General features: G+C 39.0%; 1 protein-coding gene across 1 annotated transcript; it reads left to right on the forward strand.

Moving 5' to 3' along the window:
- The first annotated feature begins 1,038 nt into the window (after positions 1 to 1,038).
- On the forward strand, positions 1,039 to 11,795 carry LOC311289986 (uncharacterized protein). Its single transcript, XM_084408270.1, has 3 exons — positions 1,039 to 1,100; positions 1,593 to 1,739; positions 10,376 to 11,795. Exons 2-3 carry the CDS (start codon positions 1,619 to 1,621, stop codon positions 11,200 to 11,202), a joined length of 948 nt encoding a protein of 315 aa, XP_084264396.1. The 5' UTR covers positions 1,039 to 1,100; positions 1,593 to 1,618; the 3' UTR covers positions 11,203 to 11,795.

Genomic DNA, 11,795 nt, shown 5'->3' on the forward strand with positions numbered 1-11,795 from the left:
TCAGTGACGGTCTGGGGAGGAATATCCTTGGAGGGTTGCATAGACCTCTACGTACTAACAATAAAATGCTGTTTAGGTCCCGGGACGAAATCCTCAGAGCCATAGTCAGACCGTACGCTGGTGCAGTGGGCTCTGGGTTCCTCCTGGTGCATGAGTGTGAAGGCAGTTTCTGAATAAAGGATGAAGTCATTGAAGCCATTGACTGGCCCTCACGTTCCCCAGACCTGAATCCAATTGAAAACCTTTGGGATGTTATGTATTAGAGCATCCGAAGCTGCCCAAGTAGCACCACAGATGATGATGATTTTGGTTTCCATTGACACATCATTTTGTTCTCAACAAATTACACAATGTATAAACTGTAAAGATTTTCAACTTGAATAGTCTGTTCATTGAGATCCAATGTGTGATTTAAGTGTTTCATTCACTTTTTTTTTTTGAGCTGTGTATGTTGCAGTACAGATGTGTGATGTATGAATTCCGCCATATAAATGCATACACTGTTTTTAGCCTTTAAAAAAAAAAAATATTTGTCACTATTTGCATTGTAATACAAGGATATCTGATAAATGTTTTCCCCCTAAGCAGGGTAAAAAAAGCTCACTCTTTAATTAGTAGTTCTTAATATTTTCAGCACATCATTTGACAACAAATAAGTATTTCACAAAGAAAATGAATTTAACATTTAATTTAATATTCATCAATAATATTGAAATTAACTAAATTAATAACTTTTTTACAACAAAAATTAAACATCATTGAATTTACTTAAGCTGGACTGTGACGCTATTTTCTTCTGGAAACAAACTTTGTTGCATTATTTTTATTGTAAAAAGCACTATAATGTAACGTGACTTGACAAATAATAATAATAAAAAAAACTAAACAAAGAACTCTGAAATCCTCTGACATCTCATTCACACACACACACACACACACACACACACACACACACACACACACACACACACACACACACACACACACACATTTATATATATATATATAGCATGTGAACATGACTTTTATTTTGGTCTGGAGATGTGACGCCATAGGCCTGGGCCGCGGTCATGCATCTGTTGTGATTCGGCTGAAGAAAGGTTTGTGTTTTAAAACATTTGGATAGTTTTGTCGATATAAATCGTTCAATGTCATAGTTCTTTCAGGCGATGCAAAGTTAATAATTTCTTATTGAAAGTAACGTTGTAATGCTTTTTCTAACATTAATGAACGTTATTTATTGTCAGTAAAGTGCATGAGTAACAGAAAAGGTGCGTCTCATTTCTCTCCCTATATCGCGAATCAGTTTGTGATGGGAGAAACGGAGCTTTCAAAACTCCGAGTCAACTGAACTAATTGATTTGAAATCACTGATTCGAATCGCTGAGCACTGACTAACTTAGACCTGCTGGTCAAAACACTGTAAATGCAACTAGAACATAAAACGTGTTACAACTACAAAAAAATAAATTAGGTAATTTAAAGACATTAACTTTCACCTGTACTCTCACCAGTGCACTGACTACTGCACTAGGGAGCTGATTGAGACGCACCCAGAGGTTTATTTTTCTTTCTGTTAATTATTCTCATAGATAGTCTACACACAGAAAAACTCCTGATGAAACGACTGAGATCCACGCGACACACTATTATAAAGATGGCAGTTATTAAAGAGGAGAGTGAAGACATGAAGATTGAAGAAACATCTTGTTTAACTCTGAATACTGAGACTCAAAAAGGTTGGTTTCATTTTCTAAGCTGAACATTTTTTTGAAGAATGTCATATATGACTGTCCTAATTAAAGTGGTTTTATTTGGCATGGAGCGGGTCCCTCATGTGGACAGACATTGAGATCACATGACCAGACAAATACTAACGCTGCCTTCAAGTGAACATGAGAAGATCCTACTTCCGCATTGAACATTCGTATTATGACATGAAGTCAAACATTAGGCTAAATTAGGACAAATATTAACACACTTAATTTGTGTAACATTAAATCCAATATCAACCTCTGAATTGAAAACAATGAAAGGCATTCATTTCTATCACCTAATTATGCAGCTAACAAAAGCGTTTTGTATGTTCTACTTTTATCGCTGAACTACTCTCAGGTTATGTCTACATTAATCCGGATACATTTGAAAACGGCATTTTCGTTTATAAACGCTCTCCGTCCACACTAGCATTTTCAGGCGTTTTCGGACGTTTCAGTGTGGATGAGAAACTTTTGAAAAACGCCTGAAACGCTAAATTCACCTGTACTGCGCATGAGATCACTGATATGATTCAGATGGAAAAATAAATAAGGAAGTTATCACGCAATTCTTCTGACAAGATAATTTTATTTAGTAAAAGATCTCACCATTCACTGATGTGGTCCAGGTCGCACGCAGTCACCATATGTTTGGTCTAAAACGCGACTGCTCTCATGTATTGCCGCAGGACAGCAAATGTGAGTAAATTCTGTCATCTTTGCAGGACTGTGATATGAAGAGTGTGGAGTGTAGAATATTTTTAGCAACAGTGTGAAAGTGAATAGCACATGACAGGCACAATACTGGTATAAACATGAATATCTATTGGTACAATATGCGTCACATGACTAAATTTACGTCATTGTTTTTAAATACCACCGGTTTCACAGTCCACACTACAGCGTGAAAATGGCGTTTTCAAATGTATCCACTTTGGAGTGCGTTTTCAAAAAGCTTCGTTTTCATTAAAGGTATTGCGGAGGATTTTCTTTTTCCGGGTGGATCATCAAGACTATTGGTCCTCCTAGTTGTCAATCATTCTGGTGATATGTTTACGTAAGGCCGTCGTACGTGCTCGTCCCTAGGTAGTTTTCGCTTTCTGCGCATGCGCACTTTCGGGTGTATGTGTGGTGAGCTACGGTTTCAGCCATTCATTGAAGCTCGCCCGTTCTCACCGGGTTTTTTCAAAATGTCTGAGGGTCGCAAGAGAAAAAGTGTCTACGAATTGTATGACAAGAAGAGAAAGGCCTCTGAAGAAAGAAACAAGACCAGAGTGTTTTGGGGAGAATATTTCACACGCTGGTGTGCGCTAAAAGCACAGGTTGGGCTTCCCACTGATGCCTCAGTCGCAAAGTTTCTACTCGACAGGTAAAGGAAAGTAGGCTTGTATGAGCCATGCCAACAGCAACTTGTAAACAGAGCGTGCACGAGGAGAACTAGGCTTGTCATGCTCTCTCGTGCACGAGTTTAATAGGCTTTCCCTCTCGGGAGCAGGTAGAGTGTTGCGCATGTGCTTTTTTGCAAAAAGTGGAGAGGGCGGTTCTTTTCTAAAATTCGGGAAAATCCTCCGCTATACCTTTAATAAAAACGCTGTCTCAGTGTGGACGGAAGGCCAAAACAGAGAGAAAAGTATATTAGTGTGGACATGGCCTCAGTTGACTGCCCACATTGCTGTCCTTGTAAATATATTTTGGGGTTTAGCCGTAGCTCGAGCCTCCTTCCAGGAAAGCAAGCCAAGTTTGTCTACCTTTAACTATTAAGACTGAATGGGCAGGCGAACTCTTGAACTAACCATGAATGTTGTTGGTTATAGCATATTTAGATCTATTCCCATTGCATCAAAAGTTGCAGTGCTGAGCGCTGTAACCAATCACAGTCTGTTTAGTGCATGAATTCAATGATCTTGCCGACTGGGTCACTCAAGACTTACACATGGGTTTTTATTGATAGTCGAAGTTCTTCATTTATGTCTCTCATGTCAAAACATTTGACTTTTAAACATATTCTGTTGGATTGTAATTTTTATGATACTGCTAGAAAATGCTTTTATTCAGAAACATGTTTACATGGAATATTTCATAATGTAGCCTATCACCCGAATGTATTTTAGATTTTCTATCTTGTGTTAGGTTGAAATGTTTTTTGTATATTAATTTACATTTTATAGATTGTGATATTGACCGTGTGTTTACCATGTAAATAGCCTCAATGCTAACATGGCATTACAAATTTAATAAACAAACTAACAATCAATGATCTTGGTATTGGAACTCTAGTTTCTACACTCTGACAAATGCTTTCATCATTAACTAACATTGCAAACACAATGGCCCTCATTTATCAATCTTGCGTAGAAACGGGCGTATATATTGGCGTAAGATTATGCTTACACTCTTCTCATCGCCTGATTTATGAAGCTGTGCGTACCTTTGAAATCCAGGTGTACGCAATACCTGCCCTTGATAAATGCCGCGGCTGAAAACGAGCGTCATTAGAATAACACGCCCCTATATATTCAAGTCTCCGCTCCCCCCACGCCCTCATTTTACGCCATGGACAAACGGAAGACGGCAAAGAAGAGAAACTTCTTTGAGAAAGAGAAAGCGAAACCAGGGAAGTGGAAAGAAACAAAATTGATTTCTAGATTTTTATTATTAATGAAGCTTATTGTTATTTAGAAGAAGAATGTCGTTATTATTATTATTTGTATTATTATTATTATTATTTAAAAGAAGAATGTCATTTTTATTATTTTGTCAGTCCGAATTATTTTTTTGGTCATTGAAAGCCTTTCATTACTAAACCCAGTCCGTGCACACCTGCCGGGCCTAACCCTGGCCTAACCATCGTTTCAAAGAATAGTACAACGGCGAGCGCGTCGAGTATAAACGCCTCGTCCGTTTGGGGAGGTGCGCGCGCAGTCTGCGGAGACTCGCAGGCGAAAGTATAAACAAGGCTTGAAACGTCAGGTAAAGCGCACAGGCTCGCAACTTATGGAATACATATGCCTACAATTTAAATGCTTTGGTAAAGTCACACAAATTAAACATTGAAGTCCATGTTGCACAAAAATAAACACTGAAGTTTATAATTACTATGTTGTTGTTTTTTTACAGTGGGTCATAATATATCATATCTTTTAGTTTGTCAGTGCGTTTTGTGGTGTTAGGAATTGTTTTTCTGCGCATTCCCGCACTCAAAATGTGCGTACACCACCTCCTGAGCTGGCGTAGGATTTGAGCGTGCCGTACGCCAACGTCCATATTGATAAATCTCAAAGTCACCGTGGTTTTGGGTGTACGCCAGGTGTACGCTGGAAATTTGGTGTACGCACTTTTGATAAATGAGGGCCAATGTAAATAAATCACCAAAAAGTTTTGATTTAAGAGCAGAACTCAGTCATGGAACTGGAGTCTGACATCTCAAGTGATTTAATAAAGGCAGCATTTTTGCATTTCTGTATGATTACATCTCTTAGAGCAGGGGAGCCCAAACATGCTCCTGGAGGGCCACTGTCCTACAAATTTTAACTCTTACCCCAATTAAACACACCTGAATCAGCTAAGCGATGTCTTCAGGACTAGGGTGTAGGGATGGGCACTCGAGTACTCGTTTGTGACAGCAACGATCGATCATGAAAACAATGATCGCCCTGACTTTAAAAAATATATTTATCTTTTTTTCTGATTGGTTATTGCAGCATTTGGGGCGGTTCCTGAGGTCTGATTGGTTGGTGTGAGACAGCACGCCTTCCAGACCTGCAAAATGAAGTGAAACTGGATTTGAAAGCGCACACTACAGTGACGCCTGGAATCACTTTGATCATGAAATGCAGTTAAGTGCAAGATGTGCAGCGCCAATCTATCGTATGCATAACATTATAATGAGAACACGACTGTAATAGAATGTTGTAAATTCTGTGCTTTAGTTTTTCAGTGCGCTGTTAAAGGAAGAGCGCGTTCACGAGTTAGCTACACAACAGACTAGCATGGTCAAGTTCATGTGCTCATTCACCTTTTGTACAGATGTAAGTTGTAAGATTGCTTTTATGTGGTCTATATCTGATTAATCTCAAATATAAGACGCGTTTGGTTGAGTTTAATAACCAGCTAGCAAAACTCTGCAGTTTACCAACCGTTCATTCACTCTTCAGTTTCAGCTCAAATGCAATGTCCGACATTACTGACTATGATTGGGTTATGTGAGATGGTCATATTCCTTTTAGATCGTTTTTTTTTTTTTTTTTTTTTGAAGTCATTGATATTAATACAGCATTTTGTTCAAATATTTAACAGTAGGGTAAACCTATGTTTTATTTAAAGTTGTTTCTCGTTATGTCTTTGAAAATGCGCAGTGATGACTATAATAATTTTCTATCATGAAAAATAAAATTACGTGCAAGATGTGAAGCACCAATATACACGCCATATGCCATTACAATGAGAACGTGATTGTGATAGAATGGTATAAATTCTCTGTGCGTTTCCCTTTCAAACCATAGACTAAAAAACTAGCACGCTCAAGTGCGCATTTGCGTCCTTTTGTGCGGGTTCAAGTTGTAATGTTACGTTTATGTTATGTGTCTAGGATGTCATAGAACGGACTTAAGTTTGATCATTTACTCTTCAGCTTTACCTCAAGCAGCTATTCCTTTTAAATTCCTATTCTTTTTTGAAAACATTGATGTTGGGCGCTACTCAATTCTCAAATTTATGCTTCCTTGTTTCCTCGCTCCTCCGTCCTCCAGCCGGTGACCTGGAAACTGATCGAACTCAGCCGTCTTGAAGGACATCTCAGTTCTCTAATTGCACCGCGAGGAATGAGGAAGCTTTGACCAAGGATACATTGGTGTATCCTCCCCTCGCATCCTAAAGGTGTGGAGCTGAGATGCGAGGAATTATACGAGGATCCACAAATAGGAAATGAGAAGCACCCCTAGAAACTTTCAGGAAGGTGTGTTGAAGCAGGTTGGAGCTAAACTCGGTGTGCAGGATCTTGGCCCTCCAGGAGCAGGTTTGGTCACCCCTAGTCTCAGCCTCTGACATCATGCCCACGGACCATTGGCTCAATGCTTGACGCATAAGGCACACAAAACGGGAAACAAAATTCCAGCCAGGGGGAGGGGGCGTTGCCCATGAGTGATATTCCCCTGGGCCACGCCCCCTTACCCCAGGTGTTTAAACCTCCCTTAATTATTATAATATGCAAGGCTCCAATTTAGAGCGGCATAGCGATTATGCGCATCCCGTGCACAGAATGATGCACTTGAAGCAACGCGAAGTCACAGCATGCAGCGCTTTGCATTGAAAAGTTCAAAGCACAAAGCAAAGAGATATTTGATGCTTAGTGTATTATATCTATGCAACAGTTTATTGAGCCTTTTCTTTTAACAGTTTTATATGTCAGTTACAGTGCGCATGAAGGACAATTCATAGTGCTCTCTACTCCAGTGCTGTAATCTAACAGACACCTGGGAGAAAGGAATATGATTTAGAAAGCGCAATAAACTCCAGCAAGATATAGTCATTTTATGCAAACCATTGACAGGGTTTTTCCTGGGTCAAAGTGGTCTTCGGTGGTGGCCAACAGACAGTGTCATTCTTTTTTTGCCCTCTTTTTTTTTTAAAAAAAGCTGTGATTTTACCACTGGATTTCATAGCTTTGTAAGATAAAATCCTTCTTTGCTAGAACTGATAATTATTTTGGTATATAATCATAGCAATATAAAAAAGTAGCATTAAAAAGTTTTTTGACTAATAGTCTAATTTTCTACCATATAGGCCTACAATTAAATAAAATTAACAGCTAGCTAACAACTTGCTTTGCACCTTTTTTCTGTTTTCACCTCACTCCAGTCTAAACTAGGCTAAATAATTTTTTTAGGAAATTTTTTATACACATTGTCATATAAATAACCTGAAAATACTGTAAGTTCATTAAGGTTAAATCTTGCTAACCACTCTTACTACAAAAAAAATGGGGTAAGCACACTTACATTCTCATTTTAAGAGGTGTTCTGAGTAAATTATTTGTTACACTTTACAATATGGTTTGATTTGTTAACATTAATGTATTAGGCTAATAACTAACATGAACTAACCATGAGCAATTCATTTGTTACTGTATTTATTAATCTTAGTTAATAAAAATACAGCTGTTCATTGTTTGTTCATGTTACTTCACAGTGCATTCACTATGTTAACAAATACAACTTTTGATTTCAATAATGTAGGCTATTAGTAGCCTAAATGTTGAAATTAACATTAACAATGCTGTAGAAGTGCAGTTTATTAATAGTAAATGTTAACTAATGGACAGTAGTTAACTAGAGTTTAATAAATGGAACATTATTGTAAAGTGTTACCGGTTTGCTATACACCGATTCATACGTCTCGTGAGTTCAGTGTTGGACAGATCAGTTGTTTTAACCATTCATTAAAGTGAATCGGTTCAAAGGAGTCATTAGTTCGCGAATCAGACGTGTCATTAGTGGATGTGTAGCCTACGGCACGCGTTCTGTGATTATCTCGGCAGTTTAGGACATTGCACAAGCCTGGCAAGCCAGACCTACATCAAGATGTTAGGTCTGGCAACTCACCATAGACATGGCTCAATCCGAGGGGCGGGATAAACGTCTGTCTTTCAAATTCCCTCTGCATGCAATAGGACAGCGCTTCAACCAACCAGAGCGTTTTCCCAACAGCGGAGCTAACGTTAGTTGATAGATTCAACTTTTGAATCTGGCCGGCAAAACTACGAACACATCTTCCTTTTTTAAGAATGACTTAAGTGCCGTTCTTTGCTCTTTTCTCAAAGAAAAACTTAACTCCAAGTCCTCCAGAGTCGCGGCCAAAGCCGATTCGAAAGACCACTATTCACCAGCAGCAGCCATTCTTTGTTTTCAAGTAGCAGGGAACCATTGCAACTCTGTCGTCATTATGTTAAGCCCGCCCCGCCTACTCTATACACGATGTGATTGGCCTGACCCAATTTAGGTTTTTACAGCTCCAAAAGTCAACGGAGAGTTGCTAGACTACCCTGGCTGCAAAATAAATTTTGCTGCCACTAGGGTGCGTCTAGATTTCTAGGCTAACATCGCACAAGATTTGTGTCAACACAGAAAGCACTGGATAGGTTTTTTTTGTTTATTGAAAGTGTTTTTTTATGTCAGCTGAATGTGCAGAACGCTTTTCAGAGAAGGTAAGGCAACGTTTTTTGTAGCACAATTCACACCCCAGAGAAAAAAAATCTCTAAATGCATCACGTGAAACTTAGGTCTTCCGACCTTTTACTATCGTGGCAATTGATTTTGATTTATATGCACGAGGGAGGGGGAACAAAACAGCGCTCGTGGAGTTTGAAGACGGTGAGAGTGCCGTCTCTGCTCGTTCTTATATGCGCCCTGTCAAGCGCTGCAGTCATTCTATGCTACATCGCTCACCGATCAAATAAGACTTTGGCAGGACAAGAATTCGCTTTGGCGGCCGCCAAAACCCCTGCATAGACCTTTATCTACAAATAAAGTATAATAATGGGAACATTGATCTTGGAGAGAGTGTCGTCGTGATACTGTCGTAACCATTATTGTGACGCGCTGTTTGAATGCTGAATGGAGAATGAGTTTCCATTAACTTTAACTTAACGACTTAAATATTCATTTTTACCTCACATTATGCTATCGAATGACTTTAGAAGTCTTGGAATATAGTGCACAGAAACGTTATGGTGCTTTATGTCTTTAGTGGGGCTTAAGAATAACACAATAGTATGCACAATATCGGACCTCACTGAGAAGCTGCAGTCGTGGCGGGATGATTTTTGGTGTGGCGGCCCGCCACCACAGAATGAATGTAGCGGAAACACTGTGTATTGCTGTCTTGTGGACTCAGGGCAGTGTGCTATTCTACTTTGCTTGATCACAGTGCAGGCTTCAGTTCAAATAACCTATGTTCCTGAAGCGTATGTATACAACAGTGGTTTGGAGTCAGGGTAGTGTGCTTGATTGGTTTGATTGGTAAAACAGAACGTGTCAGCTCAATTCAGCGTGAGCCGAAGGAGAGTCACAGCACAGATCAGTAGCAGGAGTCAGATTTCATTTATCACGCAACAAGAGTGAGGAGCGAAAAGTGGTCGGTGAGTGTATGTGCAGTGTGTGGGCACTTGCATGAATGTATGAGGAGAGCAATGATGTCAAGATTTTCACTAAATAATATTTTCGATGTGTTTCCCACTAAACACTATCGTGTGCCTTTAGAAAACATGCAGTATACAGTAAAGTCGTCATTCACTGCCATTTAATATACAAAATATATATTTTTTAAAGATTTCACCTTGTGTGAGTAAATAATTACTACATTTTCATTTTAATGTGAACTATCCTAGAATCATTTCGTTAAAAAAAAAACAAAGCTGATCTGTGATTAATTTGCCATTTAATTTGATTAATTAATCTGCACATCATGCAATGACATCCGAAATGTGCACTGTTGGAGGGACGACGCCAGGACCAGGGTTGAGAACCACTGCTTTAATGCATTTTTATGTTGTTTTTGATGTATGTTGCTTTGTGCCATTAAATTAGGGTTAAAATTTTTGTTTTGTTTTGTTTTTGCTTTAGATATGATGCAGCTGAAAGAGGACAGTCAAGAACGGAAGGAAATTGAACTGAAAATTCAGAATGAGAAAGATCAGGATTTCATAACTGGGGAAAAATATTTTAGTTGCTCAAAGACAAAAATGACTTCACAAAAAAGAGCTGGAAGTTCTTTAATTTGTGGACAGTGTGGACAAAGTTTCACTCAAAAAGCAAGCTTTAAAGTCCACATGAGAATTCACAATGGAGAGAAGCCTTACACCTGCAAACTGTGTGGAAAGAGCTTCACTCAAAAAGGAAACCTAAGTGTCCACATGAGAATTCACTCTGGGGAAAACTCTTTTGCCTGCAATCTGTGTGGGAAGAGCTTCTCAAGAAAAGAAAATCTTAAGACTCACACGAGGATTCACAATGGAGAGAAGCCTTACACCTGCCTTCAGTGTGGAAAGAGTTTTACACATAAAGGACACATTAATTCCCACATGAAGATTCACACTGTAGAGAAGCCATTCAAATGTGATCAGTGTGGAAAGAGTTTGAGATGTAAAGTAACCCTGAAAAACCACATGAGGATTCACTCAAGAGATAACTGTTTTATATGTCCTCAGTGTGGAAGGAGTTTCACAGACAGCAATCACCTTAAGAGTCATGTAATAGCTCACATCGGAGAGAAGCCTTTCATGTGCCCTCACTGTGGAAAGACTTGCTCAAACAAAACAAACCTTGAGGTGCACATGAGAATTCACACTGGAGAGAAACCTTTCACCTGTCAACAGTGTGAGAAGAGTTTCACATATAAAAGAGACCTAAAACGTCATTTGCAAACTCATTCTGGAAAGAAATTTCAGTGATCTGTGTGTGGCATTTTACTCAGTGTAGTTATTAAGTGTACTTCAGAGTTATACATAAAGTACTTATAAGAATCATCTTTTCCATACAGTACATTAAAGTGCATCAAAAACAAGGCAAAATACAGCAAGTAGGGCCTACTCCCTGAGTTATGAAATTAAAGTCGACTTTGTCATTGTAATGGGAATTTTAATTTTCACACTCTAGGTGTGCTCCTGATTTTTCAATATAATGATTAATGTGAACACTGTGAGACAAAGGGGGAGACAGCTGAAAAGGGAACCTCTGACCCCTTGGGATCAGAGGTGGTCCCATTTGGGACTTCTGAGTTTGTAGGAATAAACTCAGCAGGATTAGATCACTAGCAGAGAAACCTTCCCTTGTTTAGATACGGGCCTGTGAGCAGAAGACCTTGAAGGTACTATAAAGGCTCCTCTGCCCTCCCTCCCTTCGTCGCACTTGTTCCACAGACTGTACTGATGACTTCTGTGTGGCAACTGGGCCTTCTTGCAAGAATAAAATACTTTTTTAATGATCATTTGAATTTCAGAGTGTCTCTTACGCAGTTGATGATTGTTTAATGAATTTTTGCCAC

The sequence above is a fragment of the Rutilus rutilus genome (genome assembly GCF_951802725.1).
Source record: "Rutilus rutilus genome assembly, chromosome: 4".
Classification (NCBI taxonomy): domain Eukaryota; kingdom Metazoa; phylum Chordata; class Actinopteri; order Cypriniformes; family Leuciscidae; genus Rutilus; species Rutilus rutilus.